Source organism: Cornus florida, unplaced genomic scaffold (genome assembly GCF_030987335.1).
Source record: "Cornus florida cultivar Cherokee Brave unplaced genomic scaffold, ASM3098733v1 CherokeeBrave_3.0.0_Hap2_Chr02, whole genome shotgun sequence".
Lineage (NCBI taxonomy): Eukaryota > Viridiplantae > Streptophyta > Magnoliopsida > Cornales > Cornaceae > Cornus > Cornus florida.
Window position 1 is genome coordinate 12,112,279 of NW_026775572.1, and position 16,691 is coordinate 12,128,969.

A 16,691-nucleotide genomic window follows, 5' to 3' on the forward strand; every position below is an offset into this window, starting at 1 on the left:
AATAAAAGAGAGTAAGTGGTAGAGTTGGGGCATGACTAATGAGGCGAATCGGGCCACATCAGCCGTCCAGTCAAAAAAAAATGGTATGTTTATCTCTATTGAGAGCCGCCGTCGAAGTGGGACTAGGGTTTATAGTGCGCATGTTTTGCCTTTTAGAGCGTGCTAAGGTTGTGGCGGGTCCAGTTATGGCTCGGCTTGAGCCGACACTTTTCGAGAAAATGATTTACCTGTGCGCGCCGACTCACCGGGTTGATTGACAGGACTGATATAAAATATAGTAATGGGCCTCCAAATTTAACGGTTTTGTTGGATTGACAGGCCTACTTAGACAATCTGCTTCGTAACTGTTGCAAAAACAATCAAATATATTACGCTCCTTTGTGAAGCGTGGACACAAACACCGAATAATTAGATGTATAATTTATCGACTATTCCGTATTATCATAGATAGATAATTAGATATTGAGGTTTATTGGTAAGTGTTATTCACTCTCTATAACTGAGACTCAAATTGGATTTTATGGATATGGATTAGGGGACAGTGGGGAAGTTAATAAATTAAATTATTTGTTCTTTTTTTTTTTTTTTTTTTTGGCAGATTATTTGTATGTTATAGCTTATGAAATTAATTTATTTCAAGTTTGTTTTAATTTAATTGGACCGGAGCACTACACTAATATACTATCCAGAAAATAATCTGAAATAGCTTAAATTGCTTTAATTATTTGTTTTTCTTATGCGTTCCATAAATTTTGGAGTGTGAAAACCAATATAAAATATAAAATGTTATAGCAGTAGGAAGGTCAATTTCTTTTGAAACAATTCAATTAACATCAGCCCAAGTTTTATTTGAATTCACAAAAATCTTTCCATTCATAGTATCTAATATCAATTACATGAAAATAAACAAATAAATAAATGAAAAAGTGAAATTGGGTGATTGTTTGATTTTTTTGATTTATTTAAGATTTCTTAGATATTAAGATATGATTTTTTTTTTTTTGGGGGTAATTTTACGTATCATTTAATTTTTTAAATTCTGAGAACAGAGATATTATATCTATTAAAGTCCTTATTGATAAATCAGAACCAAGTCTCTGTCATGAATGATGAAACCACTCGATTCTCTCTCCTACCAAACGTAAACCAAGGAATCGAATCGGTAGTGGGATACAGTGAATTGGATTTCCTTCTTCACTAAAGATAGAGGAGGAATTTAATCTAAAACCATAGTGAAAAAGTTTGTGTATATATAGAGGAGTATATTATTATACATATAAATATTGTTTCTATATATGTTGTATACTTGAATAGTAGTACTTAATAAAGATCCTTCTTAAGCTTTTCTGCTGCTCTGTCTCTGTGGTAGTTGTTACTCACAGCCTATATATAACCATTGAAAAACACTCGAAAATTTCCCTGCTTTTTAGTCCTCGCCGTCTTTGGTTTCAACTCTGCAGAAAATTGGGTAATAGCCGCATTTAAGCATTACTTACTAACTAGGTGTGGTGTGGTGTGGTGTGTTCCACTGATTTTCTAGCTGTTGGGGGAGCATTTAAGCCTCACTTTCTCTCTCTAGCTCTGCCAAAATCTTGGAATGAAGAATTCTTAAACACCCACTTCTTCAATTGTACCCTCTTTTGTGCTTTCACTATAAAATCAAGCTCTGAACAAATCTTTCAGGGGACTTACTTCAGACATCTGGGATTCAGAAAGAGACGTCTCAAACAAGGTATTAGGATTTGGTAATGGTCTTTTCAATCCTTAGTTTCTTTTGATTTTTGGTATTTTTCTTGTTTCTGGATCTGGCTTTCGTTATCTGGGGAAAGGGTTGGTTTTAATTTTTATATATTTTGTCTCATTTTGTGTCTTTTTGTGTTTCAGATCTACTTGAATTTAGACGTCTCCTTTAGAGAAAATCGAAGACAAATGTTGCCACAGAAGCAAGCAGAGGAAGCTATTGTCTCCAACTTCACCGAGATGGAACATGAAGGCAAAGAAGAATCTGAGAATAAGCAAGAACCAGAGGAAGATCATTCCATTTTCAGTGTCAAGAGCATCCTCTGGCATGGTGGTTCTGCTTGGGATGCTTGGTTCAGTTGTGCTTCCAATCAAGTACACATATATTCTATATACATAAATACCCATTTCAAGAATTTGAAAAACCAACAATTTTGATCATGATTTTCATTACAGGTGGCTCAAGTTCTGTTAACATTGCCATACTCATTCTCTCAGTTGGGGATGTTATCAGGCATAATATTTCAGATATTCTATGGTCTAGTTGGTAGTTGGACAGCATATCTCATCAGTGTTCTATATATCGAGTATCGAAGCCGAAAAGAGAAAGAGAATGTTAGCTTCAAGAACCATGTGATACAGGTTGGTTGATTTGCCTCTGGTCAACACCGCCATTTCTGATTCATTAGGATCAAAACTACCACAAAACCCTAACAGTTTCAATTGTTTTGAGCTGCAGTGGTTTGAAGTGCTTGATGGGTTGCTAGGTCCTTACTGGAAGGCAGTGGGTCTAGCCTTCAACTGTACTTTCCTTCTCTTTGGATCAGTCATACAGCTTATAGCTTGTGCAAGGTATATATGATCTATGAAGGTTGAGTTTTAGAACTTGAATTGGAAAAATATGATATGGGTTTGTCTATAATTTGACTCTTTTTGTTGCTTCTTAATGGTAACAGTAATATATACTATATCAATGACAATTTGGACAAGAGGACTTGGACATATATATTTGGAGCATGCTGTGCAACTACTGTTTTCATACCCTCCTTTCACAACTACCGGATTTGGTCTTTTCTAGGCCTTGGCATGACCACTTACACAGCCTGGTACATGACCATAGCAGCCCTTATTCACGGCCAGGTAATATATATATATATACATATACACACGACTATGATCTTTTTTGGGTTTCTCTAAAAGGATACAGTTAGTGTGAAGTACTTTATCTTCTGGATTGGTTATGTATTTGCAGTGAGTAAAGTTTTCGTGTGGGTGTTGTGTTTTTTTTGGCAGAATGATGGTGTGTCACACTCGGCTCCAAAAAAACTAGTGCTGTATTTCACCGGCGCCACCAATATATTGTACACCTTCGGTGGACATGCCGTCACTGTGTGAGTTAATTGTTTCTTTTCTCTTATATCTTCCGTGTCTGTGTGTGAATATATATATATATATGGACACACAACCCACCACTACTACTACTATTTATCTTCTTCTTTATCATGTTATCTTCTTCTTCTTCTCTTCTTTCTACATGGCTTCTCTTTGCAGCTTTTGCCGGGCACTCGGAATTCGAGGCTACAGACAGAATCATGAAAATAACTTTTGTTTTTCCCTGGAAAACGACATTACAACTTTAATTACTTAGCAAAAAGACGATTAAGACCAGCATTTCCTTAAGACAAAACATTAGAAAAGCGGACTTAATTTCTAGTTTTTCTGTGACCCTTCGCTCCATTTATGTTTTGATTCTGATCTTAGATAGTCTTGTTGTAACCACCCTTTGTTGCAACTCAATGAGACACTAGAAATGAATACAAGGGTATTTTGGTCATTTTCATAAACTCATCAAATGTGGAATCTACAGTCCAAGGATCCAATGCCCATCCCTCAAAGATTTCTTATTTAGATCATTAAATCATTGCATAATATATATTGTACCTTTCCAGTTGTCAAAATGACTTTAATGACTTTTTCAAGTACAAATTTATATTACCTGTTGGAATATGCTTGGAAGTAACATTAAATTTTTACCTTTCGCATTCCTACTTCTTGTATTTAGTTCTATTAGCTAGCTTTTTGAACATGTCACTGAAAATCTTGTGAAATAATATTACAGGGAAATTATGCATGCAATGTGGAAACCCCAAAAATTCAAGTACATATACTTAATTGCTACCCTCTACGTTTTCACATTAACACTTCCTTCGGCTTCTGCCGTCTACTGGGCATTTGGTGATGAGCTCCTCACCCACTCCAACGCCTTCTCCCTCCTCCCTAGAACCCGCTGGCGTGATGCCGCCGTTGTCCTAATGCTCATTCATCAGGTGATCAATTTCTTAGAGGATCGAATCAACATCTTGAATTTGAATTAAAGAAAATTTAGTTTTAAAAGTTTCAAATGTAACATTAGTTTATTATTTTTTTTTTTTAATTTTTTTATTACGGAGTGAAAAGTGACATGTGGTTTTTTGGTGCAGTTTATAACATTTGGGTTCGCATGTACACCTCTATACTTCGTGTGGGAGAAGGTGATAGGGATGCACGAGACAAGGAGCATATGTTTAAGGGCACTTGCAAGGCTGCCAGTGGTGATACCAATATGGTTTTTGGCCATTATTTTCCCATTCTTTGGGCCTATTAATTCTGCAGTTGGGGCTCTTTTGGTTAGCTTCACCGTCTACATCATCCCAGCTCTTGCCCATATGCTCACTTACAGAAAGGCCTCTGCTCGCCAGGTATATATATATATATATGTGTGTGCATCATTTGACCTTTCCTGCATTGTTCTTGTCCTTCAATTTACTCACAATCTATCAGATTCTCTCTTTTGGGCAAAACTTAAAAAGTAAGTATTGTATTAGGAGTCTTTATCTGCCCTCTCAATCAATTTACAACAATAGCCATCCATGCTTCATTTCTCCAGTATTCTTTACAATTGCATCCTGCAATTATTTTCATCCATTAGGGCCATATTTGACCATTACAATTTAGTGCCTAGGTGGCTTCCGCAATTTTGATGGGACTTGGAAGCTCTGCAGGGGCCCACAACCCCCCCTCTATCACTTGCTGGTCAAAATTATCCGATGGTGGTTGTACCTTTTGTTTCAAATCAAAGAGCTCTCCAACTAAGACAAGTAAAACACACACAATTGAATATAAATTTTAATTACGTATCGAAAATAATATAAATTTTAATTGTGTACCATAAAGTAGTCTATATGATACGGATCATTTAATAAATTCCCCTAGTCACCTCTTAAAAATAGAAATAATTTAAACCGTACACTCTCTTTTTCTTGTTCAACTCTTTTCATATCAAACATAAATTTATTCGAAAAATTCCCTTGTCACCACTTAAAAATAGAATGGCTTAGATCATACGTCATTTTCATCTCATATTCAACTCTTTTCATATCGAACAGAAACTTATTTCAAAAATGTCAAGTATGTACAATTCTTACAGTTTGTGACTGTGCTCGGGTCAAATTAAATTTTCTTGTTGGCGATGGTATGGAATCTATGCCACAAAGAGAGTGCGTGTGAGACCGAGTACAAGGGTACAACAGCATTAATGGCATAGATTTGGAAATATTGAGAGATGATACGAGATAGGTGGGGTGTCCTTTTCATTTAGTTATATACTACAGTGACATTGTTGTATCTTGTCTGAAATGAGCTGGCTATTACTAGGGTTAGCTAAGTTGTGTCGTTCACTCACTCATGCACTCATATTGGATTGGACCAAATAACCAATTTACTATCACCATATTCGACACATTTAATAACCCCAAAGTAACCAACCCCATTTTGGTGGGTACGATCGAGTCTGTGTGTGACCATCACTGATTCAATTCATTTGACTTCTTCTCATCTTGCATTATTTGTAGAATGCGGCTGAGAAGCCTCCGGTCTTCCTGCCAAGCTGGACAGCCATGTACGCACTCAACATCTTCATCGTGGGTTGGGTCTTCGTGGTTGGGTTCGGGTTCGGTGGTTGGGCTAGCATGACCAATTTTGTGAGACAAGTTGACACATTTGGCCTCTTTGCCAAGTGCTATCAGTGCAAGCCCGCCAAGCTTCCAACACCCACTACTCATCACTAAATCCTCGTTTTTCCCCTCTCTCTCCTCTTCATATTTTGTATCATAGCAATAGATCTCCTACAAGCGATGTGTGCTGGATTTTCTTTTTCTTTTCTCTAGATTGTAATTTTTTTTTTTTTTTTCTTCTTAAATTACTAAGTACAAATTAATAGTGTGTTGAATTGTGATGATTCCTTTGCTATTAAAGCAAGAGGCTAATCAATTCAAAGATATGTTTAGTTTTTTTTATATTTTTTTAATCCCTTTTTGTTGGAATATTATAAGATATACTAGTAGTTGATCTTCTCTCTCTCTCTCTCTCTCTCTATATATATATATATAGAGGTTGAATGTCATTATTACTTTGCATGTTTCCAAAGTATATCTTATTGAAATGGCATTGGTATGGGTTGCTTGTGTTATTTAATGCAATGTGGGCTTGATCTTTAAATGTGGATGTGGACATTTCTTAATGAGTCTTTTGACCTAGATTCTCTTTGAGGGGAGTGGGCCGTGGACCCTCCACCCATTCTGGCTATTCACATGGCCTGCACGTTTGTTCCACCCTCTTTGTCACGTGCCACTCTTACCTCCAATTTATTCCCTTCAGCTCACATGCATCAACCTCCCTAGTCCCTCCCATTGTTTTATCAGCTTGTGATTTTTCATTAATATATTCTATGTGAATATAAGACCTTTGACTTCCTTTTGCTCATTAATGTTAGTCTTTTCTTTCACATGAATTAGACCCGGTATTAAGGGGTCCGCTTTACTAATTACTGTTTCTTGAATTAATAAAGAAAAAATCATTTGATTTAATGTCCACTAAACAGGATATAAAAATAATTACAGTTTTCTAAATAAAAAAAAGGTAAATATGATATTACAACAAATTTGGGTTTTTGCCACAAGGAACTTCATGGCAAAAACATTCAAATTTTGTGAAGAAAGCCCTTTTAACCACAAGAAATAGCTCATGGCTCGATCGTGGGCGTAACTCCAGAATGTCAATAACCACGACTAAAAAATTTCGTGACAAAATGTAAACCTTTTGTCACAAATTTGAACTCGTGGTAAAATACCTTCTATTGCCACAAGCTATTTCGTCGCTAAATAACAATACCTTCGTGGCAAATAACAATCCCGATATAGGAATTAATCGTGGCTAATTCAATCCTTTTGCAACGAAAATATTTAACGTGATAGAATAGGTCTTTTTCCCACAAAATGTATTCGTGGCTATAAATTTAATTACCCACGAATATATGTCGTGGCAAATACCTAAAATAGACCACAAAGTTTATTCGTGGCTATAATTTTAATTGCCCACTAATATATGTGGGGCAACTATCCAAAATAGGCCACGAAGTTTATCAGTGACTATTCTATTATTAATAAAATAAAATTTAATTTAATAACCAAAAATATATATTTTGCCAAATACCAAAAATAGACCACATACTTATCGTGGCACGATAAGAATTTGTGACAAACCTGTAAATTATTAACATTATAAACAAATATATATATATATATATATATATATATATATATATATAACATCAACACGATTATGAAAACAAATAAATACTTTATATTGCATAAGTTACACCAAACAAAAAATGTATTGTTTACAATATATATAATAAAGCCCATCGCGTAAAAAAAAATGAGTCATAACATCTAAAACAATTTCAACTCCAATAATTTGGACCAAAACAGGGTAGTATCTTAAATAAATGTTTCAAGATCTTAGGCAAAAAAAGAGCTATAGATTCCTAAACAAAGGGTTCAAAAACTTGTACATACACTACTTAAACCCTTTTAAACAAAAAGAGCTTGAAGTCTTGTAGCATGAGTCCATCCAAAAATCTGCAAAACAAACAATGAATAAATGCAATTAGTGCCTGTGTCAAAAAAAATTGAATCCAAAAAAAAGTATAAATAGAGAATAAGAATACCAATTCATCTTCAAGAAAATACGGAAAAGTACAAAATAGAAAGACAAATTTGATTCTTTCTTCAATTAATTCTTCTTAACGGGAGGGTGAAGTATTAAATGCATCTAACAATGCTGACCATTAATGAATTTCAATAGGTTTAGGAGATCAAATAAATAGAAAAATAACAATTTCACTATTTCTGTCATGCTGACTGGCTATCCATCTCATTTCCAACCATAATCAACCAATAACAAGAAGCTAAGCCAAAATCCAAAGCTAACTATGTATTGACAAAATGGTAAAAGCATTGTTTTATAACTTGAAACAATTGCATTCCAACAATTAACTTTACCTGAAAAAATTTCGAATTTCGCAAAGGAGATGGGCTTGGAGGCTGCTTTGTGGTTGTTATGTGATCACCATTAGAAGAATTCTTTGCCATTGCTTAGATCCCCCAACAGAACTCAATACTATGCCACAGTTGGTCAATTTCATACAATTAATGTCTTATATATATATATATATGCATATTTTCAAAAAAATAAAAATGAGGCAATTCAATCAGACCTATCAAACTAATCTTTATATCCAATTTCAAAGAGAACAAAAATTTTAAAAACTTCAAAATCATTTTCACATGTACATATGTATTTGAGATGATCACATTACAGATCAGGAAACATAAGAATATAAAAAGACAAACCTAATCGTGAGAATAAAAAGAGCACCCAAAACCCTAATTTCTGCATTGATCCAAGAAACGCAAAGATCAACAACTTCTTTATAGCTATATTAGGGGTGGCAAATGGGCGGGTTGGGTTGAATTAGGGTTGGGTTGACAATGGGTGGGTCAAGACCCATATTCAACCCGTTTAGAAAGGGTTGAAAATGGACGGGTTGAAAATGGACAGGGTCAACCCGTTATGATCCGTGGATCCATTAATTATTATTTTTTATTTTTTTAATTATTTTTAAATTATTTATTTATTTTTTATTTTTAAAAATTTTTTAATTCATACAAACAGATCTAACAAAATAAATCTGTGGTTGAGAGTTGTTTTTTTTCAAGTGCAAATATTTTATATCTCCCATTGAGTTATATAGCTATATATATATTTGACTGAACCCACTTGGGTTGTAATTTGTGAGGCATAGGGAGTTGGAGTGAAAAATGTGTCTGGAGAGAAAGTAGCGGAGAAAGAAAGGAAGGTATTATTTAACAGTCATATTTTGCAATTTGTGAAATTTTTTTCCTGAAAAAACATAATATGATCATTACTAAATTATTAAAAGTAACCTTATTTTTTTTTAAAAAAAAGAAAGAAGTTAAGTCAGAAGGAAAATACTTGAGCCTTCCATATCCAAATAATTGTTTTAGCTTTATTTTCACATTTAAAATTACCAAGCATGTTTTAGTTTTGACAGAAATAATAGTACCAGTTTTACCAAACACGCCCAAATTTAAAAAAGGGAAAATATCAAAAGAGGATTAAAAAAAAAAAGGAAAGTGAAGAATATTTTTAGAAATTTAAAATGAAAAGAATATTTTTAGAAATTTAAAATGAAAAGAATATTTTAGAAATTTTCGTTCATTTTCTCTCTCTCGGTCGCCCCAATCAAGGGTGAATCCAGGAATTGTCAAGAGGGGGGCTAAGCAAAAAAAAAATTTTAACAGGATGATTGAATTTTAGGGGGATCGAAAGATGAAAGATGAAAGATGAAAGAGTTGAAAATTTCAGAGGAAATACGGTTAGACTTTAGAGGGAGAGAGGCTAGGTCACATAGAATATTAGGAGGAGCTCTTTGATTTGTGCTCTAGCTCTGTAACCTGGCTTTAGTGATTGTTTCGGGCTTGTTTGTCTTGGGCCTATTTGGTTGGGCTTTGTTTTAAAAGTGTGGCTTAAATCTTGGACTTGTTTGGATGGGTTAATATTTAGGGGGCTAATACTACTACTAAATTTTAATTTTTTTTAGAATTGGCTAAATTTTGCATTATTAAAAAAATAATAATAATAATAAATAAATAAATAAATAAAAATAAATAAATTTGGGGGGGTTCAAGCCCACCCAAGCCCCCCTCTGCATCCGCCTGTGGCCCCAATCAATGTCACAAAGACACATCGGCGTCTGTCACCACTCCCTCCGACCTGTACGGCTAAACTCCTTTTATGTTTTCTTATTCCATAAACTATTACTGTATATTGTATGATATATGTATGCAGAGTCATACATACATACATACATACATACATACATATATATATATATATATATATGTATGTTCCTATAATGAACAAATGTCATTATTATATATGCAGAGCCCTAATTACTGTGAACTATGGGACTAATTTTTAATCTGTCTGAAATTATTAATTCTACTTAATTGGGATCACGGTCACGCTCAAGAGTGAAGTAATTTTTTTAATTTATTTTTAAACTTTTTTAATTTATTTTTAATTTTTATTATTTTTTAAATTTTTTTTTAAAATTTTAAATTTTTTATAATTTAAAAAAAATAATTATTTTTATTTTTAAATTATTTTTTTGGAAGGTTTTAAATTTTTTATTTTAAATTTATTAGTTTTTTAATTATTTATTTTTTTAGAAGAAATTTTTAGAGAGATGAGAGACAAATTTAGAGAGAGAGGATTGTAGGTGAGAGAATTTTAGAGAGAGAAATGAGTTGAGTGCAATATGAAATAGATATGTGTTGTATATTTATTATATGATGGGTGAAATATGGGTTGAATATGGTTAACCATATTCAACCCATCTTGACCCTCAATTAAATATGGTTTACCTATAATCATTAAAAAAACGGACGGATATGGGCGGGTTGATGGTTCCTGACCCATTTTGTCACCCCTAAGCCATATATAGACACACCTACATAGTATTAATAATTAAAAATGGAAACTTCTACCACCAAACACTGCCAACTCGAGTGCAACAAAATTGAAAAAAAAAAAAAAAAAAACCTTGTACATTTACTAATTTTTCTCCTTAAGAACTTACTTATATTCGCGGCATTTGCCACTTCTATTAAATTAATAAAAATGAATCCTACCGAAATTTATAAGCAGTAGAGGTGAAGTTCAGAAATTTATAGCAGATTTTCTTGAACCCAATCAATATAGCAGATTTTTCAATTTTACTAGTTAACATAACTTCATACATATAAAATAAATAGAAACAATAAATAGATCAACCAAACCCAACGAATTTAGAAATGATAATATAAAGAGAAATAATACCTTTGAATGATGAAAATCGTACACGTATAGGCAAATCTTCAGTAAATTGCAAATCTGAAACAAAAATATTGAAATTAAAAACCCTAAGATTTGTAGATATATTCAAAATTATATAATAAAAAAATAAAAATAAAAATAAAAATAAAAATAAAAAATTTTGAAACATTGAAATACAGGGAAATTTTGTCAAGAGGAAGTGAAGTTCAAATTCTTTGTTTAATGAGCCTAACCTAGACACACATGTATAGTCTCTAATTGCGAATAGGGGAAGGGTTTAAAAAAAAAAAAAAAAGAAAAAGAAGAAGGGGGGGGGGGGGGGGGGGGGGGGGGGGGAGTGATAGAGAACCCGAATGTTTCTACCGAACTAATCACTGAATCTTACGTAGCTTTGTCCACGTCAAATAATTTCATAACTTAACTCCTTATATCGATTTTTTCTCTCCCAGATTTTCCTTTTTTTCTCTCTTCCTCTTATTTGCTCTCTCCTCTTTGTGTCTAGTTCTTCACCAATTCTTCTTATACATCCCCTCTCTTGATATACACATATCCAAAGTATTCTAGAGACAATATCCAAAATTCTTTATCCTCGCTCTTTTTTCAAGATCATTTACTTTTCTCTATTCATAAATCTTTCAAAAATAAATCTTTCCAATCCCAGATGAAAAATATGCAGAAGAATTTTTTTTAATACATTAATCTCTTACAACAACAACAAAAAAAAAAAAAAAAAAAAAAAAATTTGGATGAATTTTCTCAAAATTTCTGTTTAATTTTTATGAATACAAAATCTAAATGAGAGAAATTGTAACTTTTATTTTCTTTTTCTTTTTTGTTCTATTTTGGTTTTGTGCTTCTATATTTGCAAAACATGAAGAAATTTAATTTTTTTTTTATTTTATCTTCAATTTTACGAAATCAAAAGGAGAGACAAAACCAAAATCAAAGATAATATTTAATACAGAAGAAGGAAGAAAAATCGAGAATTAAAGGAAGAAAGGAGAGAGAAGGAAAAAAGTAGGAGTTATGTTTTTAGAAAATAATCTGACATGGCTCAGCCACATTAAATTCGACCTTTTATTCGGTTATTTAGCTCGGCTCACTTATTATTTTCCCAAAAAAATACCTCAATCGGAAGAAAACGACATGACCTTGGTTGGATCGATGTCAACGACGGCAGGATGATGTGACGCTAATGCTCTGTTCGGTTGGAAAGAAAAAATTTGGATGGAATGAAGAGAAAAATGGATGGATGAGACATCACTAGGAAGAGATTATGTATTTCCTTCTTTTTGTTTAGTTGAATAGAAGAGAAGAAAATAAATTCATAATTTACTATATTCGTTAGGAGAGAAGGAAAGAGAAAATTTTAACTATTTTTATCATTATATCCAATAATATTTATAATATTGTAATTTATAGAGGATAATATTGATTTAAAACTTGTATAAATTAGGATAATATTTAATTTAAAACTTCTATAATAGTCCACTTATCTTCCCTCCATTCTTCCACCCTTTTTTGGGCGGATGAAAATTTGTAGAGGATTCTCTTTTCTTTTCTTGTATCATCTCTACCGAACAAAGGAAATTAGTCACTTCCTTCCTATTTTCTCTTCACACCTATTATTTCCTTCCTACTGAACACAGCATAAATGAGTTAAGAAACTAAAGAACCGCTGAAAGAACGAAGGGGACAGATTTGGCTAGTCGATCGGTTGGCGAGAGGAAGGATTTGGGGGTTTGGAGATGACATATTTGAACGATTGGAAGGGTTTGGGCGTTTGAAGACGTCAATGAGAAAGATGAGTTCTAGAAACGGATAAGGGTTTTGAAACAGTGATATTGCACTTACTTCAAATTAGGATATATAATAATTAAATACTTGGAGCGGCAAAGCCAATTTAGTTTGGGGGGAAGAAAGAAATTCTAACAAAACCCATCGTGAAAATTCAAAATAGGTTGAAAATTTTAGCAGTAAAAAATATTACTAGCATTTTTTACTCATTAGAAAATGGTCTGTGACACATATTTTTAAAATAAATATTTAAATAAATTCTACAATAGATTTTTCATTGAAAGATAACTAAATTCCAAAAACAATTCTTTAGAACTAACAAATCCTACTTTTAAGGCTTTTTTTTTTCATTCAAGTCCAAAATAGATTTGTTCTTAATTTAATAAAAAAAAACCTTATTCGTCTATTTATATAATAAAATAGAAATATTTTTAGTTTTATAATTATCATTTCAAATTTATTCTATAAAATATTCAATAAAATTTATTTTCGTTTCTTTTAATTCAAATTTTATGTTCTAAAGGTTTGTATGAAAGTTTGAGTATGAATGTATATCTAATTTAGCGATAATATATCTAATTTGTGAAGGTATAAATAGAAGATTTAGTCATTTAGGACTTAAATTAAAAAACAATCTCAAAAGTAGGACTTATTTGTCTCACAGATAATATTTAAGACACATTTGTTTTTCAATATGAAAAATTGGACTTGATGGTAATTTTCCCTAGTTAATATTTTACTTGCAAAAATAATGTGGTAGTTTTACTTCAAAATTTTTACTTAATTGATACTCAACATTCCATAAGTATAATAAAGGGTAAAGTACAGCAACACCCCCAAAGGTTTGCCAAAAAGACTTGGAACAAAGACACCCACTCAAGTTTAATACAGTTACCAAAGACACCTCAATGGTATTGAATTAACATTTTTGTCATTTAACTTTTATATTGACCGATTTGAATGTTGAAATGACCTTTCTAATCTTTGTTCACAAACCCAGATCATTCCTTCTCCCACCTTCTTCTTCTCATCTTGTCGGAACATTTTCTTCCTGACTTTGACCTCTCCAACTCCACGGCACCCTCCATATCCTCTTCGACCAGAACTTCAACATCTCCTCCACCACCGTCCCCATTGAAGTCCGTGGAGCTCGTGGTGCTAGCTTTTGGATCTGGGTTTGTGAGCAGAGAAAGAGATGAATAGTGAGTGCAGAGGAAGAGAGAAAGTTGTGCGACGATGGTTGCAGCAGAGGCGGCGACGATTTCCAGATCTTCAGACGCGTATCTACATGCTGGCACATTGTAAATCGCGTGAACTTCACATGCCGGTGTCGGAATCTCCAATTTGTGGCTGAAATAAACTAAGTGCAATTGCGTCTTTTTACTATATCTGTCCCAAATCCATTTAGGGGGCTACCAAATCCACCCCATTAAAGGTGGGGTGACGCGAAAACCCACCGGGTCCGATTGACCTAAGCTATTTAAATTGAAAATAAACCATTCATTCTCAATATCTATTTTAGACATTTTAATTACTAAATTGATATAATGTCCTTTATTTGCACAAATTGAAACAATGAGGGGTTAATTGCACATTTTGTATATTATTGGGGTTTTTTGCACTTGACCCTTTTTTTAATGATAAGGAGTGAAATTTTAAAAGGATTAATTTTAAGAATATTCCTTTTTGAATTTTTATCAACAATTAATTTGCTAGAATATATGGGAATCGTGTATTTTTGACCCCATTTATAAAATTTTAAACAAAGTTGGGAACTTGGGAGTATTGGTCAACAAAATATGAAATGAAGACTAAACCTTGGTATACCTTAGAACAATGATTTTTTGTTACCTTAAGACATATTAACAGATCATTTAATTGGAATGATCGAGTAAACTGGACAATATGAATTTCTCTAATAAAGAAAAAATTATATTAAATTAATTACCTCTAAATAAGTTTATCTTTCATTATAAAATATAATATTTTTATATTATATCAAAACAATTGCTAGGAAAGCTAAAAAATAAACATGGGAAAAATAATCTAAGATTGGCCATTGAAAATATATATATGTAAACTTCTATGAATTTTCATCTCTAATTATATTTTTTTCTTTTATATAAGAAAAAATATATTAAAGCAGTTGAATATAAAGAAGTTTATCGTTTAGTATACATTATAATTATATATATATATATATATATATACCAAAACATTTGTACCAAATAAATCTCTTTACACTTTTATCGTATAACAAGTAAAAAAAAACATAATTATTTTATATTAAAATTTCACAACACAAGAAAATTATGACTACAAACAATGACATTTTTCGCCAAACGAATAACATCATAGCGATCTACTAATAGATTTGCCACAAAAATAGTTACGTGGCAAAAGATCACACAATAGCCACAACTGAAAATTCGTGACAAAATATGTCTTTTAGCCACGAGACAAAATATTCATGGTAAAATAACATTTTTCGCCACAAAAATAACTTCGTTGCGAATTACTAATAGATTTACCACGAATATAGTTAAGTGGCAAAATAGCATACAATAGCCACCACTGAAAATTCGTGGCAGAATAAATCCTTTGGCCACGAGACAAAAAATTCGTAGCAAAATAACATTTTTCGCCACAAGAGTAACATCGTTGCAAATTACTAATAGATTTGCCACGAAAATAGTTACATGGCAAAAGAGCATACAATAGCCACGACTGAAAATTCGTGGCAAAAATAGCATTTTACCACGACTTTGTATGTCGTACCTAATTTGTCATGGCAAAATTGACATTTTGCCACAAATTTTTAGGTCTGCCGTAAAATTCGTCGCAAAAGGCTAATATTTGTCACGAAAAGTTTACTCCGTGGCAAATACAAATATTTAGCCATAAGAATTTAATTTTGTGGCAAAACACTATTTTTTTGCTACAGAATTTCATCCATGGCAAAAAATTTTGTGGCAAGAACCCAAATTTGTTGTAGCATGAAGAATAAATGGAAACAAGTATGGTCTAAATTATCTCAATATATATATATATATGATGCTCTAATTGAAAAATCAAATGGTAGGAAAAAGTTGGAACTTTGAAAAGATTCAATAGCTATTAACATTTTTTCTTATATTTGTTGAATAATATATATAAAAAAAATTTATTCTCATTTTTTTAGAAACTAACACGGGAGGGAATTGAGAGTAAAAAATAAGAATGTAGTCTAAAATTTTAAGATTTTAAAACTGCCTATCTACAGTCTTGCATGACTTCTTTCCCAACAAAGTGGTCCTCACTCTCAATAACTGAAATATATATTTGACCACTTGGCATATGTATTCCTAAATAGGTCATCAGTGACTATGACAAAATTTTCTTTAAAAATCATATCAAAGAAGTATGAGTCATCAAACAATATGGAGTGATAAAAGAAAAGGAAAAGAATTCTAATTACAATCACCCAACTCTAAAAAGCTACTTATTTGGTTAGTGACCAAACCCACCAGAGCTTTAGACAATTACTCAAATGTTGGTAGAATAAATGAGACTTCTATCCATTTTATAGACATCCACATCCTCTCAATAGAGTGATGATACAAGGGATCATAGTCCACCAAAATATTCCAGATGTATACATTCTTTACAAAAAAAATCTCATATATTTTAGAATTTGTTACGCTTCTCTACAATCTGTGAATCTTATATATTTTTTTATTCTCCAAACTTCTCTGCAATTTGTAAATCTCATATATTTTAGAATTCTCCACACTTTTTTCTACAAGCTCTATACAATTATGAAAGACTCTAGCTATAGCTCTTAAGTGTGTCATGCAAATAACATGCAAACAATTCTCAATTGGACCCACTATTAA

At 32.3% G+C, this 16,691-nt stretch overlaps 1 protein-coding gene across 2 annotated transcripts; it reads left to right on the forward strand.

Annotated features, from left to right (window-relative positions):
- Window positions 1–1,121: 1,121 nt before the first annotated feature.
- LOC132293631 (auxin transporter-like protein 2) lies at window positions 1,122–6,135 on the forward strand. Of its 2 annotated transcripts, none has more exons than XM_059791181.1 (9): window positions 1,122–1,745; window positions 1,885–2,115; window positions 2,197–2,382; window positions 2,480–2,592; window positions 2,697–2,880; window positions 3,034–3,131; window positions 3,860–4,067; window positions 4,221–4,478; window positions 5,631–6,135. In XM_059791181.1, exons 2-9 carry the CDS (start codon window positions 1,930–1,932, stop codon window positions 5,844–5,846), a joined length of 1,449 nt encoding a protein of 482 aa, XP_059647164.1. In that variant the 5' UTR covers window positions 1,122–1,745; window positions 1,885–1,929; the 3' UTR covers window positions 5,847–6,135. The 2 variants fall into 2 exon arrangements, with proteins under 2 accessions (XP_059647164.1, XP_059647163.1); XM_059791180.1 differs by having other exon boundaries at window positions 1,122–1,732.
- The last annotated feature ends 10,556 nt before the right edge of the window (window positions 6,136–16,691 follow it).

Coding starts and splice junctions, on each gene's coding strand:
- LOC132293631 (XM_059791181.1), top strand. CDS start 1,930: ATGTTGCCACAGAAGCAAGCAGAGGAAGCTATTGTCTCCAACTTCACC. Junction 2,116..2,196: donor TCAGTTGTGCTTCCAATCAA/GTACACATATAT, acceptor TTTTCATTACAG/GTGGCTCAAGTTCTGTTAAC. Junction 4,068..4,220: donor TCCTAATGCTCATTCATCAG/GTGATCAATTTC, acceptor TTTTTGGTGCAG/TTTATAACATTTGGGTTCGC.